The sequence below is a fragment of the Erythrolamprus reginae genome, chromosome 1 (assembly GCF_031021105.1).
Source record: "Erythrolamprus reginae isolate rEryReg1 chromosome 1, rEryReg1.hap1, whole genome shotgun sequence".
Classification (NCBI taxonomy): domain Eukaryota; kingdom Metazoa; phylum Chordata; class Lepidosauria; order Squamata; family Dipsadidae; genus Erythrolamprus; species Erythrolamprus reginae.
The window spans coordinates 352,529,865-352,555,725 of NC_091950.1; the positions used below are offsets into that span (position 1 = coordinate 352,529,865).

The window sequence follows — 25,861 nt, forward strand, 5'->3', positions numbered from 1 at the left end:
GATATTTTTCTGAGATTAAATCCAGAAGATAGAAAAGTAAAATTGAAAGTTACAATTGGTATACACTCAGTTGTCATTTCAATATTTAGATATAAGGAAATGCATAGTTTACTGCAATAATTAATACATTTGAACATTTTTCACCCTTGTCCTCTCCTCCTCCTCCTCCTTCCTCTTCTACTCATTGTTAGCTATTAACTGCCAAATGCAAAAATATCCCAGTGCTGTTTCTCTTTAAAAAATTCAGGCTATTAATAAATTATAAGCTTGCAACATTTAAAATACATAAATGACAGCAGAAAAGAGTGGTTTATTTCTGTAAAAGGGACTGCTTGGGAGAAATGTTTTTCTAAACTGAGGCATAGAAAGGATTTAGAAAAGCAGCAGTATATGAATATTTTTAATAAATATAGATAATCTAATGAATTTAAATATTACCAATTATTCATAAGGAAACCAATGCATGGGACTGACTCATGGAAGTTGAAAAGAATAAAGTTTAAAAGCAGGTATCAATTTAAATTCTTCTTCAAAAGAAATATATGATAAATCTCAATTTAGTGATTCTGAACCATGCATATAATATTATATATATGTCACATGTTTTTTGCTGAATTTGAAAATTAAGGGAGACTAGGATAGATCTATTTCGGCCTTATTTTGGCCTCATCAGCTAGCCATACCCACTGGGACTTGAACCTGCAACCTTTGCCTTGTAAGGCAGAGAATTATCCTCTAGGCTACAGTATCCAATCCCTTCAGCTCTGCACCATGGAAGGGTTACATATTTTTGTGTCGAATCACCCTGGTGTATTGAAGGAACACCACAGCTCCTTATTTGCCTCTCGGCCCAACCCAGGGCCATTTCCAAGGCAGTTAATTTTATTGATAGCCGACAATTCTATCTGTATGTGTCACATGTTTTTTTGCTGAATTTGAAAATTAAGGGAGACTAGGATCTCTCTCTCTCTCTCTCTCTCTCTCTCTCTCTCTCTCTCTGTGTGTGTGTGTGTGTACTAAGGTGGATTCCACTTGATAAAAAGCATCCACAAAAGAAACCTAAAACAAAATGGAGAAATGATATCAGCAAGTATTACAGGCCCAACTGGCAAGACTGTATGGATTGGAAACATGCAGAAGAGGCCTTCATCCTGCAGTAGATAGACAATGGTTAGAATGTTGATGATGATGATGGCGACAAATATACCACATATACACTGCAGAGACAGGTGGTCCAACAAATAGTCTGGATTTATAACCAGTAGGAATTATAGCTGATAAAGAGTAACTTGTATTGCACCGAGAATCCTAGTGAGCAATGCTATTCAGGAAGCAGAGGTGTTACTTGGCTTTACTGTGATGTGCCCAAACTGCACTCTGAACCAGTGGCAGGTTTTGAATACTCTTTCAGGGCAGCTCTACATATAGAGCACAATACACCAATCAAAAGGTGGCTAAAACATAAGTGATTGAGATTGGTAAAGTAATCTGTTGCATTATAATTTACTACAAACTGGAAATGTCTGTTTACCAGATAGCAATTGCATTTAGACTTATATATTGCTTCATAGTGTTCTGCCGGGCTCTCTGGTAGAAGCCTGCCGAAAATTCAAGGGTACAAATTTCACACACACACACGTTTGAAAATTCAAAACAATGTTCTTTATCACAAAATTCAAAAGAAACAAAGCACCCTTTTTCTATTGCAAAGAGCACTCTTCCACAAAACAACCTTGTAGGCTGTACAAGTCCCTTAATCAGTCCTTAAGTACTTAGCTAGTAGCTGTGAAGAAACGTCACAGCCCTCCTTCCAACGAAGTGAAGCACACACACACTTTACTCTGCTTTGGTGTCAAAGGTGTGAAAAATCCACAAACAAAGTTCAGAAACAGCAAGGCACGATCCTGAAGAACTGCGATCAGATAATCTTCCACAACGGCCAAACTAGCACGCTGCTATTTATAGCAGCAGCTCTAATTACTGGAGCGCCACCCAAACACAGGTAGCCTCTCTTATCTCCTGTAATACTTCCTCAATTGGTCTCTTCGATGCATAATTCTGCGCCTGCGTGGGTCTAACACTTCGTCCTGTGAATCGACCGAAGATAATGGAGATTGGCTTCCTGAGCTGTGTGCCAAGCCCCCCTCTTCCAAGTCACCCCCACCTTCTTCTTCGTCTGAGGAAACTGCACTCCCTGACTCTGCCGGCAACAAAACAGGCCTAGGAGATGTTGCCATTTCCCCTGCCTCTACCTCCACATTCCCTGGGGCAGGAGCTGGGCCAAAGCCAACCACAACACATAGTGTTCTACAACTCTCTCTAAGCAGTTTACATGGTCAGCATATTGCCCTCAACAATCTGACCATGTTTTATTGATGGAAGGCTTAGACAACTTTGAGCCAGTGAGAATAGAACTCTCATTGAGCAGTGAATTAGTTTGCAATACTGCATTCTAGTCACTGTGCCACCGTGTCACTTTTCTTTATGTCTATCACATAGAACATCAGAAGAAATAGAATCATTCCCTATTTCGTAAAGACTAAACATTGCTACCCATTGTTTGCACATCCCCATTATTGGGATATTTGACAGACAACATGCAAATTAATTGGCTATGTGAACTGGGTGCTGGAAGTAGAGTTTGAGAATGAATTTGGAAAACCTATTTGAATTTGCCCCTAGAATCATGTGAGCTTTGATCTATGGCATGAGGATTACTTTTCTTCCATCTTGCCTAGGTAGACTCACCAACATGGCTTATGCTCAAGGGTCGGCTACTGCCCGGATGGGGAGGAACGCAGTGGAGTAGTGAAAATGGAGCTCCATCCCAGAGCATCCAATTTGTACTGAAAGATGTTGAAAGAAAATGCAGGGTGTCCTGCATAAGTCACGCCCACAGTGTGGTAGTAAAAATTTTGGTAACCCTTCACTGCTTATGCTGCAGTGAATCAAAATTGTACACCACTTTCAACAAAAATGTTTGAACATGTGCACTGAGATGATAACGTTGACTAGCAATCAATCGTGGATTCTTGTCAACTCTACAGCAAATTATGATCAGAAGTAGGAGCAATATTATTAAGTTAGAATTTGAAAGACTCTTGGCTTTGCTTGCTGAAATGTTTCATATAATTACGGTAAATTCATGGCAATACATTAGACAATATGTTCCTAAGCTCTCAGGTTCAACCAGTGATATGGTGTTTCCTGGGAGAAAATACCTGCCTGAAGAAATTGAAGAACCACAGCTTTATGTAGATAGACAATGCCATGCTTGGTGAACCAGTGATTCAGTCTAGATCATCTTCCCATGTTTCTTTCTTTAAGTATAAATGCTTGTAGGTAAATGCACATATCACATAAATTACTTTCTGTATTTGTAGCAATGGATAAGTTCCTCCAATATATTCTAGAACAAATTCAGATTTAGCAACAAGATGTTGCATTCTGTCTTGATGAATAAAATTGTAGATGTTCTGTTGGTCAAGACATGTGGTCACATTCACAGTTTTGAATACAAAATGTTTTAATGTTTAAAATACAATGCGTGAACAGGTTCTTTGGTGTGAATAAGTAAAGGAAATAACCGAGTGAAAATGAAAACATTCAAATATTGACAGACTCAAATATTAAATGACTCAAGATGGGTTAAATTCAACCATAATGTCTAACAATTAACCATTGGCTTGGTGAGAATTCAAACATTGATGCCTTAAACCGCAGAGGCAGTCACATGATTCCAAAGTTGGTTCTGTTTTACATGTTCACTGTAATTTTGAAATACCATTCCACTCCTGTTTCATTAAATGGTAAAGCCTTTTCTCAATAAATACTAAAATGCTTATTTCTGTGAATTTGGGCTGATTCACACATGTACACAATTGCTTGACTTTTTGGTGCTTGTAATTGTGTGAACTCACAGCTGCAAGGAAATATGGTTGAGGTAATGTTAGCACGAACAGCAGTGATAGCTTCTCCTTCAATTCACTAACAGATGCAAACATGAAGAGATCCATATGAGAACCTGCTTTTACTGACATCAAATGTGCAGATACAATTTGCCAATCATTACAAAATCCACAACAACGACAGAGCAAGCATCTGATACTAATTGATATAATAAGGTCTTCCATGATAGCTGAGATCAGGAAGAGTTTTGGAAATGTGAGGTATTTAATTTGGGCTGAAACATTCATATGGCAAAAAAAAGCAATTTCAAATTGCTCATGTTTTTGTCAGAAATAACAGAAGCAAAACCATAAAATGTGATACTCTATGTACTAAAGTATAAGAAGTAAACTCTTCATTGCTTACATTAATAGGAATGGATGCAAAAAAAATGATATTTATAGTAATTTCCCTATAAGTCCATAGATCCTAATTTCCAAAATAGAGAAATAGCCTTTAATAAATGCATCTGCAACATTGTTGTTTGGTTAAATGTGGGGAAAAGAGGGGGGAAAACTCCTTAAAAATAAGTCAAATGTTTATTTCTGTAGAGATTCTGTAGAGATGAGATAAGCAAGTAGGACAATCTGGCATTTATATGCAATGCTATGAGGTAGCAAAATTTTGCAGCAATGGAAAAAAATGGATGCCCTGCAGATTTATCTGTGCTCTTATTCAGTTTCAGCAGTTTGCTGTATATGCTGGTGATAGAAGAATGAACTGTGACATTTATCCATATATATACATAAATATATATGGATGCACCTCAGGATCCTATATATATATATATCACCAGTGCTAGTTGAACAGTACTGGTTAAAACTTGACTTTTGAATGCTGTTCAAGGTGAAAGTGTCATCTGTAAAGCCCTTCATGGCACAGGGCCTGAGTATTTGCATGGCCATCTGTCTCTTTATCTCGGTCCATCCTGTAACATTCAACAGGGTTGACATGCTCATCAATTAATCAAGGGCACCTTATGGAATCCAGGAGTCCCTGGAAGACAGGACTCTTCCCCCCAGGTACTGGGTCAGTTGTGAGCTGTAGAATTAGACTCCAATGTAATATGCTTTATTATATCATTTTCAATGTCTCTTGCTACCTGGCCACAATTGCCTGGTGAGTGGTTGACCATAAAATTGGATGGACAACTGAACAAGTCTACGGAGAGGGCGGCATACAAATCTAATAAGTAATAAGAAGTAAGTAAGTAAGTAAGTAAGTAAGTAAGTAAGTAAGTAAATAAATAAATAAATAAATAAATACTTTGTAGAGGCAACACCTTTTTAGGATTGCTTAATTTGAAACAAGATTTATAGTGTCCCTATTATGGTGCAGTAGTGTGGACAAATAGATCTTCAATGGGAGAGGAGGGGAGGGGAAGAAACAAGGCTTGTGCATGAATGCTATTTTTGATATGTGATAAATATTCCTGAAATAGGAATAGTTCCCAATTTCTACTGAATTTCAATTTTCATCAGCTCTAGAAAGAAGAATCACTGGAACTGATGCAAGATGTCACCTTGAAGGTTATATGTTTCTTCTCATTGTTCTTGTAGGGCTGTCAAACTCAAAGCCCACGGACTGGATGCATCACGTGCTGGCCATGCCCATGCCCGGTTTAGTGAAGGGGGAAAAAGTCCCAACACATCACGTGATGATGCCGTGATGCCATGAGTTTGACACCCCTGTTCGAGCCGAACTGTTTTCTCCATTTCAGATGAATTCCAAATTATATCCAGGAAAGCAAGAATGACAGCCATTGAATCAAACAAGGATATCCAATTATATGCATTGCCATTAGCTATGTTTCCAAAGTTTAAAAAAACAACAACGCATTTTATTGTGAGCAATTTCTATTTTTGTGGCATTATGACTGGTTGCACAGTTGAAAGGATGGATAAGTTGATTAAATGCAGTGGTGGAATAAAAGGAAAATAGATTTTAAACATTTGTGCATGAAATTTTTTACTTATCATTTTTCAAATAATATAGCTTTCCCAGAGTTTCTGATGCAGCCTTTTCAAGGGGAAGTCGGAGATTAGGACCGCCCCCACCCTCCTCGCCTTTCGCAAACTCCTTAAAACCCACCTCTGCCATCAGGCATGGGGAAATTGATTCCCCCGGGCTGTTCCTGCTTCATGTATGGTTTCTGTCTGGGATGTATGACTGTTTTTATATTAAGGGTTTTAAATTGCTTTTTAACTATTGGATTTGTACTGTGTTTTTTGCTGTGAGCAGCTCCAAGTCTCCGGAGAGGGGCGGCATACAAATCTAATAAATAAATAAATAAATAAATAAATAAATAAATAAATAAATAAATAAATAAATAAATAAATAAATAAATAAATAAATAAATAAATAAATAAATAAATAAATAAATAAATAAATAAATAAATAAATAAATAAATAAATAAATAAATAAATAAATAAATAAATAAATAAATAAATAAATAAATAAATAAATAAATAAATAAATAAATAAATAAATAAATAAATAAATAAATAAATAAATAAATAAATAAATAAATAAATAAGTCACAATTTTATATTCACTTCTGTGTAAAGGAATTTTCTTTTTTATACCGTCTGGACCATTAGATATTTGTACTAATCGTTCACTGTCCAAATATTCTGGACTACAGTGATCCCCCGTTTATTGCGTCCCCAACCATTGCGAACAGGGTACTTCGCTATTTTTCAACCCGGAAGTCAAAATACCATCTACGCATGCGTGCCCGTTTTTTCTATGGGCACGCATGCGTAGATGGCAACCGGGAGATCAGCTGCTGGGCGGCTTCCCTGGGTCTTCCCCCTCTTGCTGGCGTCAGCGAGGAGTTTCCCCACCGCCCACGCAAACTCCTCGCTGCCGCCCGCCCTTCGCCCGCCCACGCCATTCATTCTCGCCGCTTTCGAGCTGAGTCCTGAAGCGAATTCGCTCCAGGACTCAGCTCGAAAGCGCTGAGAGCCAGCGTGGACAAGCCGTTCGCTGGCGCTGGCTATCGGCGCTTTTGAGCTGAGTCCGGAAGCGAATTCGCTCCCGGACTCAGCTCGAAAGCGCCGAGAGCCAGCGTGGACAAGCCGTTCGCTGGCGCTGGCTATCGGCGCTTTTGAGCTGAGTCCGGAAGCGAATTCGCTCCCGGACTCAGCTCGAAAGCGCCGAGAGCCAGCGTGGACAAGCCGTTCGCTGGCGCTGGCTCTCGGCGCTTTTGAGCTGAGTCCGGAAGCGAATTCGCTCCCGGACTCAGCTCGAAAGCGCCGAGAGCCAGCGTGGACAAGCCGTTCGTTGGCGCTGGCTATTGGCGCTTTTGAGCTGAGTCCGGAAGCGAATTCGCTCCCGGACTCAGCTCGAAAGCGCCGAGAGCCAGCGCCCCCCGGACCCCCAACCCGGGTTTGGGGGGCTGCTAGGAAGCCCCCCATGCCGGCGGCAAACAGCCGCGCCGCCCCCAATCTTCGGCTCCTCGCTAGCGCTGTGGGAGTAAAAACACCATCTGCACATGCGCAGATGGTGTTTTTACTTCCGCAGCGCTACTTCACGAAAACCCGCTCGTTGCGGGGGGTCCTGGAACGGAACCCTCGCAACGAGCGGGGGATCACTGTATATGAATAATGCTGCATCTATTTCAAAGAGAATGTGAAATAAATCCTTCACATATGAACTTGGGCAAGTTCAGATCTACTACCTTCATTGTGTATTATTGTGTATTGGACAAAATTAAATAAATAAAATAAAAAGTTCAGAATCTCTTGCCTATTAATTAAAAAGGACTTCCCCCCCCAGAAGACCTTTGAAAGTTGGTTGAAAGACCTTTGAAAAAGATTCCACAAAGAAGATGGGATCAAGATATTTTCCAAAGCACAAGAGGACAGGACGAGAAACAATGGATGGAAATTAATTAAGGAGAGAGGCAACCTAGAATTAAGGAGAAGCTTCCTAACAGTGAGGACAATTAACCAGTGGAACAGCTTGCCATCAGAAGCTGTAGGTATTTTATCACTGGAGGTTTTTTAAAGCAGAGACTGGACAGTCACTTGACAGAAGCTGTAGGTATTTCATCACTGGAGGTTTTTTAAAGCAGAGACTGGACAGTCACTTGACAGAAATGGTATAAGGGTTTTCTGCTTGAACAGGATTGGATTAAAAGGCCTCCCTTCCAGCTCTATTCTGACTGATTGGGAAAAAAAAGTATTACTACTTTAAGAAGGACACTCATTAAACTACAAGCATTCATTAGTGACCTTTAAAATTACAACAGCACTGAAAAAATGTGACATGCCCAGTCCTCACATTTATATTAGATTGCTTGGCCACCAGTATATACTTATGAGTGTTGTGTGATTGCCATTTGAGATCATCCCAGCTGGCTTCCAGAAAAAGAAGGTCAAGGGGGGAAGCTAGATTTGCTTAATAACCATGTGACTCAATGAAAACCACAGTGATTTACTCAACAACTCTGGTAAAAAAAATATAATAATCATAAAATCAGGTGTGACATTTTTAGAACCAAGCTACACTAGCCTGACTTTGAGGGACATTGATTCATGTATATTGATGTACCATATTTTTGGAGTATAAGACGCATCTTTTTCTTCCCTGAAAAAGGCTGATAATTTGGGTGCATCTTATACTCTAAGTGTAGCTTTTTTCAGCCATAACTATCTACTAAGTATCTTCCCAGCTCTTACCTTGCAGCAGTGAAGGGCTACCAAAGTTTTTACTACCACACTGTGGGCGTGGCTTATGCGGGACATCCTGCATTTTCTTTTAACATCTTTCAGTGCAAATTTGGTGTTCTGGGGTGGAGCTTCATTTTTGCTACTCCACTGGGTGTGTCGTCCCCCCCCCATCCAGGCAGTAGCCCACCCTTGCCTTGCAGCCTCTTTCATTGTTACTCTCTGCCAAGAATGTTTTCCAAACCCTGTCTTTATAGGGTTTTTTTTCATTGTTTTACTTGCTCTGAATGTTTCCTTCCAACCCTAACCAGGTGCTAATAATGTTCCCAGCTCTTATCAGCTTGCAAGCTTTGATTGTTACTCTCTGCAAATAATATTTTCCAAACCCTAAGTCTTTGTAGTCTTTTTTTTAATTGCTCTAACTTGCTCTGAATAAGTTTCTTTCCAGCCCTAACCAAGTGCTAATAATGTTCCCAGCTCTTACCAGCTTGGAAGCTCTTTCATTGTTACTTTCTGCAGAAGAATGTTTTCCAAGCCCTAAGTCTTTGCAGGGTTTTTTCCATTGCTGTACTTGCTCTAAATTTTTATTTCCAGGTGCTACTGATGTTCCCAGCTCTTATTGCTTTACAAGCTCTTTTATTGTTACTCTCTCTGAATATTTTTTTTAAAAGTCCTAACCAGGGGATAAAATAATGTGTTGGCTAAAGATGCTAGCCAGATGAATACTTGGTAAGCAGATTCTTTTTCCTATTTTCCTCCCCCAAAACCAAGGTGCATCTTGTACTCCGGTGCATCTTATACTCCAAAAAATATGGTAATAATTATTGCTAATGAACATGATCCAGATTGGACTTTCCAACCTTGGGTCCTGCTGGGTTGAAATTATAGCTCTCTGAGTTCCAAACCAGTTTTAGTCATGCAAATTGGATCTTCGGGGACTTGCCAAATTGGCACCTTGAAAGGGCAGCAGACAATCAAAGTACGTAAAATATGAGTTTGTCTTACTGAGATACTTTTCTGAATCTTTGAAACTTTCTTATATTTAATGTTGCACCAGTTCTTCTCTTGAAACATTTCAAAGATAGCTGTAGGACTTAGCCCTTAGACTTATATACTGTACAGCCCTTTCTAATAGGTTTACAGAGTCAACATATTGCCCCCAACAACCTGGGTCCTCATTTTACTGACTTCAGAAGGCTGGAAGGCTGAGACAATCTTGAGCCAAGAATCAAATGCCTGGCAGTGATCTGGAGCTAGCCTGCAATGCTGCATTCTAACTATTTTGCCAGAAGAGCTCCTAAGAATCCTTAGTAATCATTTTTGCATATTCAGTAAGAACCATAACTTATTTTCTATTTTATTTTCATAATTTGCCCAATTTGTACAGTTCTGTAACTCAACCTCAATTATTTCAGTTAGAAGCTGGTGAACAGTAGGACTGAAGATACATTTTGTACAGAGAGATCATGTGTTATGTGATACATAGAATATGTGGGTATTGGCAATTTCAAGGAAAGCGTAATATAAATGCACCCCTCTCTTACTAGAAACCTTATTTTTGTGCTGCTGGTGTTTTCTGCAACCAGAATTATTTCATTGATAGAAAGTATCTGCTTCTATTTATCTAGAATGAACTCCTTTTGGAAGAACATACAGGTTGAATTATCATTTCTTTTTTCTAAGAGAATAAAATTTGTCCTAACATTCAGAATAGACCACTGAAATAATGAATAAAAGAAAGGTTCATTTTTTCCCAATAAGTTGTTTTTACTGTACATTTTGTAGCAAAAGAAGAATGGAAAAGAAAATATTTTGATCACAGGGATGCCATTTTCTAAAACTTCAAATAGGAAACATGACGGATAACAGGATCAAATACATAGCCATGTCACAATATATCTCTGAGCTGAGCTTTTTCTTGGAAACAAAAACAGAGATTGTATATGAGTGTTCTATTCACTGTTTTACAATTCTTTTCAGTACAGACCCTTTGGAAAAAAAATACTGTGCAATTTCAGAAAGAGCTTCCCAATGGACGAACCTTTGGGAGCAAATAAATACAAAAGAGGATTATAAATTATAGGCTGTGGCTCTAAAGGCCGACACTTCACTTCTGCCATTGAGTATTACTTTGGGAGGGCAAAATGTGTGCATTCCCAGCTCTTCCAGATCCATTAATGTGTTTGATTATCACTTAAAAAGGCATAAAAAGGTAGCCTCAAATGGAGAAGGGTTTCAACAAGAAAGACAAGCATGTGAACATGATGAGGGACAAAGAGAGACTATGTAGCACTGTTCAATTTGGGCCCCTCCTAGTCTACACTGCATTTTCCAGAGCTCATGAGGAATATTCTCATAATCAAACTTGGAGTTTCATGTGAGGCTAAAGATTTCATGTCCTTCTTCTGATTGACATGATGATATGCCAACTTGTGGTACTTGATATGAAGGTATGGATCTCCCCCTCCCCATCTTCTAATATTTATGAGTTGGGGATTTTTTCCTTGTTTGCTGATTAAATAGTAATTTTGGAAGCTTGGTCAGAAATAGGGACGTTTTTCTCCTTTCTCCTCCAGGTTATAAAAACTGAATTTCTTTCTTCTGCTACGACACTAAACTCCCTTATAGTCTTAATAACCTATGGCCACCTGTTGATGAATAAAATAGACTGAAAACAATGACAGCATCTCAATTATTAATAACTTTTAGATTTCCTTTTTTTAAAAGTTATGACAAAGGAAAGAAAGGCAGTGAGTATGGACTGGTGGATTTTTTTCCCCCAGAGAGGAGAGAATCTTTAGTGGCAAGATCTTGCTTTTAATCTTAATGTTAATTTGTGTGTTCAGGGTTTCTTTTTTCCAGATATATTGGTTATGTAGTGGCAGCTGAGGTTATCCCCTTGTTAGTTTTGTGTCCACTGAAATGTGCATCTCAGACAATGAGAAAATGAAGACAAACACAATTATCCTAAGAGTTGAATAGACATTTCTTAACCAGCATTAATCCTCTTTCAATTTTGTTACACAGTTCACTGGGAAATCAGGATAGCACTGAACGTTTCCAGTGAATTGCTCGAGACGTTCACACAGATATAAATAATATGTTGAGAGCATACCACCATCTCCTTACACACATGCACACATCCTATAAACCTCATAACTTCTTTTACTCCACTTGAATTCTTTATCTTAATATTTATTGACCAATACGTGGCTGAATGTGTGTGTGGTTTTTTTTTTTTCTCCTTCTATCACATTTATGGCCTTTTGAACTCATGGACTTGGTTATGTTTGGTAGGACTAAGAATGGAATGGAGGGCAGCTTCTATTTACACTGTGCTTTCCATGACCCACTCCGAGCTTCCATAAGTTCCCTTTGATTCTGTCAGGTCACTGTCATTGTACTGTAAAAGCATACCATTTACTGACAAACTACGTTTTGTCCAAATGTTTGTGATCTTTTTGGGGTAGTTGCAACACTGAGAAGTGGAAAAGTCCCCCATGTCAAAAGAATGGCTACGTTTAGTTTTACCCTCCAGTGGCAACATTAGGAGGCTGCGAAATTTGGATTCCTGCTGACCCAAAAGTGGCTCCTTGTCTGAGTGACGAACCACTATGGAAGTTCTTGAGTCTATTGTTTCCTCCTTTTTCTGACACTTCAGGTCCAGAGAGGCAAAAGCTCCCATGAGCCGGTCAATATTGTGATGCTTTGATCTTGATGGGGGCCTCCATTTACTGGACAATGTGCCCTGCTCACTTTGGAGGCTATAGCCATCACAGTCACGGCTGTTCATGGAACTAGAGGAAGAAGAGATGCTGCTGTGTGCCGACTCACAGTTAAACTCCATGAGTTCATTCCTTACCACAACTTTTGGATTCACTTGCGGCAGGACTCCGTTCTGGACAGGTTGAGATCCATTGGTTTGAGAATAGACATTGCTAACATTGGCCATCTTGCCAGGATTGTTGTTGCAAACTTTGTACCGCACCATAAGTATGATGATAAATACCAGCAGGGTAGCCACAATGATGCCTCCAATGATTAAAATCATGGTGCCACCTAGAAAGTGGCTGTGCATGGACTGGCACGTCGTATAGTCCTCTTTGGTGTAGAACTGGGCACAGCCTACAATGTTGGTAGCAGTAAGTGTTGTGGCCGTATCATCCCACAGGGCCAGAACACAAAGATCATAGCCTGTTCCAGAAACCAGGTTATTCACCATGAAGGCTTTATTTGTAGCTGGAATCATCCTTGAAGAGAGAGAAAAAAGAATAGCATTAGATTAATTTGCCAGAGAAACATAGACTGGCAAGACAGAGGCAACTGTGAACTTCAGAGAAGTTAACTAATGGCAATAACAGGTACAGCATTTGAATTCTATTTTTTTACACCTGAGCATACAAACACAACAATCTTGTTTATTTCTGAATACATGATTTTAAACCACTCACTCTGCCACCATATCTTGGGATTCCTCCCCAAGGTACAAGAACTGGTCCTTAAAAGATTAGAGGTATTTTCACCTTGGTTAGGTAGATCACATAGCCCAACTTCCTTGTTGGTATTCAGTCCGCATACTACATATCATAATGCCTCAAGTCCCAAATTGACAAAGCACAAGCATTCAGAATACAAAGAAGAGACGTTGCTTCAAAATCTAATAAGATTATCAAAATATACATTACAAGCTTTTATTGCAGATAGGTTATTAGTGCAGAATGTGTTCTATTGTCTACTTTTAATTATTTTAGCATTGTGAGCTGTCAAATCTATTGGAGTGGGCACTTACAATAAATCAGGAGAAATAAATGCATTTGTTTGTTTAATCTGTATGCTGCCTGACTCCTTATGACACCGGGCAGCATAAGTAAAGTTATGATTGCTATATAAGGTTATGGCTAGGGATGGGCAGCAGGCAAGACAGGATGGAATGCAGTACCACCAGCGGAAATGAAGCTATGTGCCAAGCTCCAGCTGACTATCCCCCCCTCCCATCCTTCTCTTCCTCCTCGGAAAGCGGCAGGGAGACCAGCATTGGCAGGAGTTGCAGGGGGCCCATTTCCTCCCCCCTCTTTTCTCAACAGCACCCATTCACCTAGCTACCTAGTCTGAGGCAGGGAGTGACCCAGGAAGGAGAGCGTGGGAAACATGAAGCAAATTGTCACCCCGGAGAGCAACACTGGTGAGGTTGTAAGTCAAGGACTTAACAGTTCACTTGAACGATAAAGATTGTTCAAGCCACTCCTGCCTGGCCACATGGCCAGCAAGCCACTCCTACCCAGTTACATGACCATCAAGCCACACCCACAAAATAAGCCACACCTGCAGTGTGGCAGTAAAAATTTTGGCTGCCCATTACTGGTTATGGCTATATCCTGCATATAAGCTTGGCGTCAACCATACCTTCATAGCATTTTCCAATGATTTGGTGCTTCTTATGAGATACAGGGCAGGCGGGGCTTCCACTTACCGGCCACTACCAGTATGCCCTCCAGGATTGTCAAAGATGCGTAACCATCTGGCGTGCGGGCAGACACCCATTGGTACGAGATTTGGCTTCTCTTGCGTGTGAGATTTTTCTGTTTTGGGCCAATTACTTTGCTTCCATGCATACGCAGAAGCAAAAAAATCCCCAAAAATCAGCAATATCACAGATGAGCAAGAATCCTCACGTGAAATTTCACTTGCTGCCCATGCGCAGAAGGCAAATCTCTTTTTAATTTTTTTTATAAAGGTAAACTTTATTTAAACACACAAAATACAAACAAACTCCCCAGAAAAGGAGGGAAAAAATTAAAAGTTGGACATTTTTGTGACGTGCCTGTAGTACAAATCTAATGGTGCTTATTTACTATTACATAAATTATATTTACATATATACATCGAGTTTTGGCAAAGATCTTATTCTGGTTTTCCTTTTGTGACTGATTCTCTGACATTTACTTCCCATATTATCTAATATTTATTAATTCTCTGATTTTACCTCCCCCCCCATTTTTTTCATCCAGTGATAATGGACAGTTAATGTACTCTTCCTCATCTATATTATTATTATTATTATTATTATTATTATTATTATTATTATTATTATTATTATTATTATTTATTAGATGTGTATGCCGCCCCTTTCCGTAGACTCGGGGCGGCTCACAACACAATAAAAACAGTTCATAACAAACCTAATAATTTACAATTTAAAATACTAAAAATCCCCATTATTAAACAGACATACATACAAGCATACCATACATAAATTGTATAGGCCAGGGGGGAGATATCTCAGTTTCCCCATGCCTGATGACAAAGGTGGGTTTTAAGGAGTTTACAAAAGGCGAGGAGGGTAGGGGCAGTTCTAATCTCTGGGGGGAGCTGGTTCCAGAGAGTTGGGGCTGCCACAGAGAAGGCTCTTTCCCTGGGGTCCGCCAACCGACATTGTTTAGTTGATGGGACCCGGAGAAGGCCCACTCTGTGGGACCTGATCGGTCGCTGGGATTCGTGCGGCAGAAGGCGGTCTCGGAGATATTCTGGTCCGATGCCATGAAGGGCTTTAAAGGTCATAACCAACACTTTGAATTGTGAACGGAAATTGATCGGCAACCACTGCAGACTGCGGAGTGTTGGTGTAACATGGGCATACCTGGGGAAGCCCATGACTGCTCTCGCAGCTGCATTCTGCACGATCTGAAGTTTCCAAACACTTTTCAAAGGTAGCCCCGTGTAGAGAGCATTACAGTAGTCGAATCTCGAGGTGATGAGGGCATGAGTGACTGTGAGCAGTGAGTCCCGGTCCAAATATATTTTTTATTTCTTTGGTTAAACTATCCACTTCTGCACACAATTTTGATTTTTGCATGAGAAGGCAAATCTCATGTGTGCACATTCAGGCACGCATCAGGGGCATGGAAATGCATCTCAATTTCTCAATTCATCAACATCTCAATTCTGCCACTGGAATCCCAATCCCAGCCATACCATCTGCAACCCATTACTAATACAGGGCAATATAACCTCCTGCCAAAGAATACCTGGAAGGAATTTTCCTCTCTCCAGAAATGGAAATGTCCAGAGATGACAAGCTCCTTGCCCCACTCCCCACTCTAGCATCACACCAGTCAGTTGGCAGAGACAATGCAGGCTTCAAAAACACAGATTCAGTAAACCTGTTTATATCTATCAAGCAAAGCAGTTTCCACCCTCTGGCCAGCTTTCAATCATTTATTGCATCTCTGTTCTGCTAAGCGCATAACAAGCAATGGTCTTCATAGGGATCCTAAGAGCAGTTCTTCCTGAATTGCAAATCAAAAAGACTGTTGGTGCCTCCGTAGAAATGAGTGAGAATAGCTTTTATTAGTTCCATACTAGACAGCATTTGTAACATTTGAAGAGCTTTGTAGGAACCCATAGAGGCATCCATAGGAAATAAACCAGAGGTAGGAATTGAGATAATCTTTAGTGTTAGTGTTTTAACCCAACACATCAGACACAGACTTCAGAGGATAATTAGAACTGCAGAAACAACAATTACTGCCAACCAGCCTTCCATTGAGGGCCTGTATGTCAACGTTCCAACTAACATCTAAGTTTAAATCAGAGTCCAAAGCAAATACTTCCTCAATGTTCTAAGTTATTCTTAGAGCCATCTTGGCACGTCTTTGGGGAAACCCAGATCTGTTTTTCCCAGGATTTCTACTTCCAGGTTACAGTTCATTTTCCTGTCCCACACCCACATGTTCGTCACATGGACCTCTAATATTTTGCTACCAGATCCGTACATGTCCATCTTCTTCTGGGCTGATGCTGACAAAAGATGACCTTGAAACTCTAAAAGGAATTTATTTTATCTGCCTCTAACTCCTCATGCAACTGCCACTCCCCTCTTCCTATAGCAAGAAACATTAGAAAAGAATATAGCATAATGTGGCAGGCCAAAATCTGCAAGCATTCTTGCTTCAGCCTGACAGGATACTGCAGAAGTAAAAAAAAGGGCAGTGAAAATATTTATGGAACCCTCACATCCTGTACATAAATTCTTTCAAATCCTACCCGCAAAACAACACTATAGAGCACTGCACACCAAGACAATTAGACACAAGAACAGCTATCCTTGAAAAGTGTTCGGAAACTTCAGATCGTACAGAATGCGGCCACGAGAGCCATCGTGGGGCTCCCTAGATTCGCCCATGTTTCTGCTACACTCCGTGGCCTGCATTGGCTGCCGATCAGTTTCCTGTCACAATTCAAAGTGTTGGTGATGAGCTTTAAAGCCCTACATGGCATTGGACCAGAATACCTCCAGAACCACCTTCTACCGCACGAATCCCAGCAGCCGATAAGGTCCCACAGAGTTGGCCTTCTCCGGGTCCCGTCGACCAAACAATGTCATTTGGCGGGCCCCAGGGGAAGAGCCTTCTCTGTGGTGGCCCCAGCCTTCTGGAATCAACTCCCCCCAGAAATTAGAATGCCCCCCACCCTCCTTGTCTTTCACAAATTACTCAAGACCCACCTATATCGCCAGGCATGGGGGAACTGAGACATCCTCCCCCAGGCTTTTATATTTTATGTTTGGTATGTATGTGTTGTATGGTTTTAATTGCTGGGGTTTTATATATGTTTTTATTTTTAATATTAGATTTGTTTCACTGTTATATTGTTTCTATTATTGTTGTGAGCCGCCCCGAGTCTTTGGAGAGGGGCAGCTTACCAATCTAATAAATAATAATACTAATAATACTAATATTAATACTAATAATAATAATAAGTGGTCACTGCATGCAAAACATTACTTATCATTTGATTACATTTCCCTCTTGGTTCCAAAAGCCATTGCATAATTTCCATCATTACCATACAATGAATGTAAATATGATAGTTTGTTCCCTAATTCATAACTAAAAGCTTCTTCCCTGAGTAAAGTAATTCTTATATTAAAGAGGATTTATAAAGATAGATTAAGCATGTTCTCTAGATCCTCTCTTCTGTGGGAATTCTGTATCAGAGTTAATACCAGTGATTAAAATAATGTTAAAAGGAAGCCACTATGGCATTGGGTTAAATTAAAGTGCTGCATGCCAGTTTTTCTTACCTAAATAAGATTCCTGGGAACTATAAATATACTACTTAAAAGAAAATAAATTCTACCTATTCTACCTAGAAGAAAATAAATAAGGAAAACACATAAATGAATGAGAAAGAACAATCAAGAAACTGTGATTATCACTTTCTTAATGTATAATGGTAGTAGTGGATGTGAAACTAGATTTTAAAAGGTAAATTACAGATGGCCTCAAGAAAATTCATCTATTGATGGCCACATCAACATACCCATTTAACTTTCTTGGCAATGGTATGAAAGTTGTTTGACATTGTTTAATTCTAGGATACCTAGCTTTTATCAGTGCTCCAAGTTCAATACTACTTTTATGTAGGATCTTGCAAATTTCCCATATTTCTCCCTTTCTCTTCAGGTGAAATAGGGAGGGTTTGTTTTAGACATTTGCATATGTTACATTCCTGCCGTGGAGTTCTTTTAACAGAAAAACAGAGTTGGAAGGGACCTAGTTGGAGGTCTTCTAGCCCAACATCCTGCTCAAGTAGGAAACCAAGGAAAGAAGAAATAAAATTGAACACTCATAATTTCTGGAGGCAAGTTGTTCCACTGACTAATTGTTTAAAGTCTCAGGAAATTTCTCTTTAGTTTTAGGTTGGTTCTCTCCTTGATTGGTTTGGAGAATAGGTTGACACTCTCTTTGTGGGATCCCTTGAAATATTGGAACATTACTATCATGTCACCCCTAATTCTTCTTTTCATTAAACTAGACATACCTAATTCCAGTAACTATTCATTATAGGTTTCAGCCTCCAGATCCCCTAATAATTTTTGTTGGTCTTTTCTGCACTCTTTAAAGACTCAATATTTTTCAGCACTCTTTGGAGACTCGATATCTTTTTAATATTGTGGCAACTAGAAATTGGATGTTCTACTCCTAGTGAGGTCTTGCCAAGGCATTATAAAGAGATACTAACACTTTACACAAACTTGCTTCAATCCCTTTTATCTGACTAGTGCCTCCTCTTGTTTTTGAAGAACATTCCCTCTTCTCTCCGCAACTCTATAAAAGGCTATAATGCTGGGAAAGGTAGAAGGAAAGAGCAGAAGAAGATGATCATAAGTAAGATAGAAGTACTCACAAGGGCAATGGGTGCACCATAGGAAGACCTAAATGCAGGTAGGTCAGATTGTCATGGGATAAAAAAAATCTATCTTTGTATTACTAAGAGTTGACAGTGATTTCATATGTAGTATTCAGAGAATCTTAGGGATCACATTGAAATGAAACCACATTTTTTCTTTAAAAAATCTCAATAATCTTACTATGTTTTTTTAATGGAGCAGTTTATCAATATACACACCCATCCATTATACATTGATAAAACACTGGCTTTTTTTTTCTCCTTCCATTTAGTCTTGTCCAATTCTCAGAGACTACCTGGATAAGTCCCTGCAGTTTTCCTGCCAAGGTGTTTCAGAAGTGGTTTCGCCACTTGCCTCCTTCCTACAGCTGGGAGAAAATAATTAGCTTGGCTTTGTGCCTAGGCAAGATAGAAGTCAAGGTTTTTCCTATTTGTGGCCTGATGTTTTAACCATTGCAACAAACTGGCTTTCAAAACACTGGAAAACTGACTTTATTCAAAATGCACATATAGTGTGCCTTCATCAATATTTTTTTAGTATACATTTACACAGCTGAAAAGCACTGCATGGATGGAATCTATATATAGCCATATGCAGAATCATGCCAACTACTTTTGTAGCATTTCATTAGTGGGTAAATTTTGGGGGGGGGATGTTAATAGTAACATCATGGGAGAATGTGGGAGAATCATTGTATGAACACTGAATATAGGGCAATACAAGCAGAGAGAATGGAATGGGACTGCAGAGATAGTCTCAAAATAAACTCTTTTTCCAGAGACACAGATGCAAATTGTCCATCATTTCATTGCCTAACATAAGGGTCCTCAATTCAGCTGGTCCATGACGTGTTAGGAAGTGGGGAGGGGGGCACAGCTAGTCATAGGGATTGGGTGAGTGAGTAAAGTTTCATCTGTATTTGCAGTTCCTCCCCAGGTCCCTTTGAGATCATCACCTACTATAAACTGTACATGCGTCTACCCCTTTCTGTGGAAAAATTGTTTTCCGTGAAACTGGTCTTTGGTGCCAATAAGATTGGGAACTGCTGGTCTAACATATTTTCTTCGATTCACTTTTTTCCAACCTATTTTTTTTCACTTACATGGTCACAACCTGATTGACAGATTTAGCTCTAATTTTGTTCACAATTATCTATCTTAATTATGTCCCTGTGTCTGACACATTTTCCTTTCTGATTTCTCAGTATTTATCACCACGGACTAGAAATAGTTTAAAGTTGCACTGTAGGTATATAATAAAGTAGGAATATTCAGCCAACCATACTTTCATACCAATCTGTCAGGATGAAGGCATTTTACTTGGGGTCTTTGGCCTGCCACACTTTATGCTATTTTGAAATGGATTCTTTGCTATGGGAATTTGGGAGGGCTCATTGCCTGAGGGATGTCTGCATGTAGCCATGACAAATTCTTTCTAGATTGTCAAGGTCATCCTCTGTTTTTGCACTCATGAACCTCCACGGAAGGAGATGGGAGTTGCTTCCAAGTTGGCAGATGAAGATTGATCAACATGATGGACTTGGACATACGGGGACAAGAGTTTGAAATTTCAACTGGGTGGAGAAACCCCTCAGACTTCAGATTCAGGTTTATCCTAGATGTGCTAACATGGCTCCGCTAATAAATTGGAACTTTGAGAGATACTTTGCCTCTGACTCTGATTTAATTTTCGATGCTATTTGGAACCCTGACACAGGTAGTGACTGCTGGCAATTCTCACTCACACAAAATGACATATAATTCTTGGCAATTTTAGTATGGATTATGTGTTCAGGCTCATTTGGCCATTTTAGATCTATACAGCTCAATTGCATAGTTAAATTACTGGCAAAACAATTGAACTCATCATTTGGGGCTCTAGTGTTGGAGTTACCAAGGAGTCCAGGAGCTTAGAAACATAGAAGACTGATGGCAGAAAAAGACCTCATGATCCATCTAGTCTGCCCTTACACTATTTTCTGTATTTTATCATAGGATGGATATATGTTTATCCCAGGCATGTTTAAATTCAGTTACTGTGGATTTATCTACCACATCTGCTGGAAGTTTGTTCCAAGGATCTACTACTCTTTCAGTAAAATAATATTTTCTCATGTTGCTTTTGATCTTTCCCCCAACTAACTTCAGATTGTGTCCCCTTGTTCTTGTGTTCACTTTCCTATTAAAAACACTTCCCTCCTGGACCTTATTTAACCCTTTAACATATTTAAATGTTTCGATCATGTCCCCACTTTTCCTTCTGTCCTCCAGACTATACAGATTGAGTTCATTAAGTCTTTCCTGATACGTTTTATGCTTAAGACCTTCCACCATTCTTGTAGCCCATTTTTGGACCCATTCAATTTTGTCAATATCTTTTTGTAGGTGAGGTCTCCAGAACTGAACACAGTATTCCAAATGTGGTCTCACCAGCACTCTATATAGTGGGATCATAATCTCCCTCTTCTTGCTTGTTATACCTCTAGCTATGCAGCCAAGCATCCTACTTGCTTTCCCTACCACCAGACTGCGCTGTTCACCAATTTTGAGACTGTCAGAAATCACTACCCCTAAATCCTTTTCTTCTGAAGTTTTTGCTAACACAGAACTGCCAATACAATACTCGGATTGAGGATTCCTTTACCCCAAGTGCATTATTTTACATTTGGAAACATTAAACTGCAGTTTCCATTGCTTTGACCATTTATCTAGTAAAGCTAAATCATTTACCATATTACAGACGCCTCCAGGAATATCAACCCTATTGCACACTTTAGAGTCATCAGCAAATAGGCAAACCTTCCCTACCAAACCTTCCCCTATGTCACTCACAAACATATTCAAAAGAATAGGACCCAGAACAGACCCTTGTGGCACACCGCTTGTAACCTCTCTCTGCTCAGAATTCTCGCCATTAACAATATCTCTCTGGTGTCTAAGCTTCAACCAGCTGCAAATCCATTGAACTATCCAGGGATTAAGTCCAATCTTGATTGTAACAGGCTACCATAACAGATGTAGTGGTGGTAGAGTTATGTTTGTGTGGCTCTCTTCCACTCCAGCTGGTTTCTAAAAAAAATAATAGGTGTAAAAGACAGCTCGATATTTCTTCTGCCTCTAAGCCTTCTTCACATTCTATCACGCTTTGAATCTTCTACCTTCTCCCACTCTGTCTTTAGAACAAGTGAATGCTTGTGCTAAATCGGTGTGAGGTTTCCCATACATTTCAATCTCTGATCTCTACCTTTGGAATGCTGTCAGTCACCATAGGATTAAGACTTACTAGAACCTAATTTAATGACTGAGATGTAACTAATAAACTAAAACAAGACCGGTCTTTGTGTAGTAAACAATATTGATGTGTTTATATAGACAGACAGACATATAAGCATCCACATTATGTGTGTATATTTCATTAGCATTTCCTGCAGTGTTGTAGCAATTCAAGATATGACTTGCTTACATTAGTGTTTTGTTTATTTGTTTTATTAGATTAATTGCCCCCTTTTTTTCTAGAAAGGTAGCTTTTACATTGTCCTCAGAAGAACAGTGGTGCATAAGCGCACCACTGCGCCTACCGTCCCTGTCCTATTGTCTTCTTTTGTTACTTTTTATCATTACTTATCTAATGTTTTATTTGTATAAATTATCACCCTATAATTGTTTGCCAAAATAAATACATAAAATAAAATAAAATTGCCTGGGAGAAGAGTGTGTGGCTGGCTTGAAATTTATCACCCAAACTCACTTCTACCTAAAAATAGTTGATTTCTTTCATTGTCCCATGCTACAAATTCTTTGTTCAATTCACAAGACAGTATGAGTGAGCAGAGCTTTGAAATGTTGAAACTTTGAACAAAGTTACCCTTTTAAAGGTAAACTAAAAAGCAGAGTGGTCACTTGCTTCTATCTAAGCAGTGAAACAACCCTTACTCTTGGAAAATTTATTTATTTGTTTGTTTGTTTGTTTATTTATTTTTTAGATTTGTATGCCGCCCCTCTCCACAGACTCGGGGCGGCTCACAACAGAATAAAACAATTTATAACAAATCCAAATATAATTTAAGATATTTAAAAAACCCGGTTTGATTTTAAAAAACCCATTTACTAAACAAACATACATACAAACATACCATGCATAAATTGTATATGCCCGGGGGAGATGTCTCAGTTCCCCCATGCCTGACGACAAAGGTGGGTTTTAAGGAGCTTACGAAAGGCAAGGAGAGTAGGGGCAGTTCTAATTTCTGGGGGGAGTTGGTTCCAGAGAGTCAGGGCCGCCACAGAGAAGGCTCTTCCCCTGGGGCCCGCCAACCAACATTGTTTAGTTGATGGGACCCGGAGAAGGCCCACTCTGTGGGACCTAATCGGTCGCTGGGATTTGTGCGGCAGTGTTCAACCCTCAATGGCATTGAGGGTTGAACATTGGCCTCATCTCCAAGTTCAGGTGATGGAATGCATCTCTAATCCTCTGCATTGAGTTGGGGTCATGTAACAAAATTCTGCACTGAACTGGAGAACAACCATTTCACACTCCCTCCTGCCGTTCCCACATCATTACAGCGACCTGATTTCATACTAGAAAGAGCTTTCAGGACTAATAATTTGGTCAGTATTATTTTATCTTTATTAGAGTTAACTACTTGAATTATGTTCCTTTCTACATGGGTCTTCTTTTCCATTGTTTTCATCAAGACTTTCCTCTTTCTTAATATCTCAGTTGTTTCATGGTTCATATAAAGGGTCAGTTGAACATTAAGGTTTTTTAAGTTCCATCCTAAGAATAAAATTAATGAGTATTTCTCCCTCCACCCCACCAAAGAGTTCTTAAACAAGTGTCAGGTTCATCTCCTTACCTCTACTGAAGTGTGAAACTAACTGCTTTGGATTAACTATGGTAATCCTTTAAAAAAAAATCATACAACCTGCATCTGAGACATGAATTAACTGTCCTGTATAATTGGTAAGTTGGTAAGAAAATTTATGCCTTTTGCTTTTAACAAAAAGAAACAAAAAACCCCTAATGATTGTTAGAGGTGCTATTTCCTTTCCTTTCTGAATTTATAATCCATTATTATATTCTGTGCAAAGTTCCAGTGCAGATTTTTTGAAAATGTAGGACTTTTTTTTCACTTTGTCTCCTACATCTGCATTCTAGATGAGTTACTTTCTCCTAAATATCCCCTCTGTTTTACTTGTCATCATGTTCTGCAAGGTTCCTTTGGAAACAAAGCAAATCCTTTTATTTTTCCTTTTTTTGCTACAATAGTAAATGTTATGATTTCTTATCTAGTTTGCGGAGAGAGGTGGCAATCAAATCAAATCAAATCAAATCAAATCAATAAACAAACAAATAAAATCTAGATTCATTCTGCATCGGTTTTACATTCCTTCAATCATATTTCTATTCCATCTAATGTCCATGTTAGTTTGCATATGCATATTTTCATAAAATCTGTATCTTCTATGAAACTTTTCTTAACATCTTTATTTATGTATGTTTCTACAGCAAAGCCTATACAATTTGGGGATGTTTCAGATTAAATTGCTTCCATTAAAAAAGAGACTAAAACAAATTCCTCTCTCTCTATATATATATATGCCCAATTAAATAAATAATCAGATTGTGATCACAGTCCCATGATCCTACTGAAAATTGACATATAAAGCTTTTATAATATCCATATCCACATCAACATAACCCAGCCTTTGTATTTCTGCATTTCCTTTGTAACTGATACAAATAGCTGGAGGGAAATCATGACAGCATCTAATAATTTTTTCCCTAATAAGAAAGAATCCTGATATCACACAAAAGGACTATTTGTATAAAGAATCATCTGCACATAAAATTGACTATGCATTACTGGTTCTTTTACTTATCTTTTATAAGCTCCCAGTTTTCCATATTAAGCTACATGATCACACTTGCATTAATTTATTGTTCTTGATAGATGTCACATTTGTTTTTCTCAGGGACAGGATAATTTTCTCAAAGCAAACTTTACATATTCAGGCATAAACAACTAAGTAAAGAAAGTATATTAAGCAACAATTTTATTTCTCATGTTTCTTCTCAGGGAGACATTATCTTACTAAGCAAAGACTAATGCACCTACTGCTGCTATTACAAAATATTGAAAGAGCAATGGCATACTAGATGTTGCACAGATGTGACGTGCTCCTTCCCCAGAGTAGTTATTAAAAGTCAGGGAAGAAAACAATAAGCTGCAAAACAAAATGAAGTAGTAAGAACAAAAGATGGGTTAAATGAAATAGATAAATTAGATGAGACAGACCATGTGGTCCTACTGTGATCCAAGGCTTTAAGAAAAAAAGGGAGTTTAGAAACTTATGATGTATGGAGAAGCAATAGGAATATGCTTGCTATTTGCAGTGGATGCTTGAGTAAACACGGGGACCACAGAGCTGGGATTTAATGGGTCACTTTATTTATTAAATCAGGACCTGTAGAGGTGAAATAAATGGGGTGGAAATCAAGTTCAAAACACTTGGGCAACTATGGGTGAAGCTCCCTGCTGAGCAAAGGAATCATCCTTGACCTTGACCCTGGCCTTAACCTCTTTGTTCTTAGCCATGTCCAAAGCATGTCGGAAGGCTCCACCCGGCATGTCACCTATAGGCTTGCATGGGTGAGCCCCAAGGGCATCCCCCCTCCTTTCCCCTGACCAGGTCAGCATTTGGGATTCCGGAGAGGGGCAGTCCTTCACCTTCCAAAAGGTGTTCCAAAGAAGATCACACAGTTGCTCTTAGCCCATTTTCCTGCCCCATGCCACCTTCCCCAGTGACCAGAGAGATTTAATACAATTGACCTAGTCCTAGTGAAAGGACCCCACTGGCACCCCCTAACCATTTTGCTCCACAAACACCCCCCAGTGTGGATTAGGTGAAAAAACAGCTGCAACATAATTGCATTGCAGCTGCCAAAAATTCTTTCTCGGCCCCCAAAAGTGACCACTAGTCACACTAAGATAAGGGGAGGGCAGGTGAGTTCCTGCAATCATGCTGACAAGCCACAGGGAAAAGA

The 25,861-nt window shown here is 39.3% G+C and overlaps 1 protein-coding gene across 1 annotated transcript in view; it reads right to left on the reverse strand.

Annotated features, from left to right (window-relative positions):
* Window positions 1-11,950: 11,950 nt before the first annotated feature.
* Window positions 11,951-25,861, reverse strand: part of LRFN2 (leucine rich repeat and fibronectin type III domain containing 2) — an 85,106-nt gene continuing 71,195 nt past the window's right edge. The window contains exon 2 of the mRNA XM_070740916.1: window positions 11,951-12,872. Coding sequence (XP_070597017.1) covers window positions 11,951-12,872 — 922 coding nt within the window. The remainder of the gene's footprint in view (window positions 12,873-25,861) is intronic.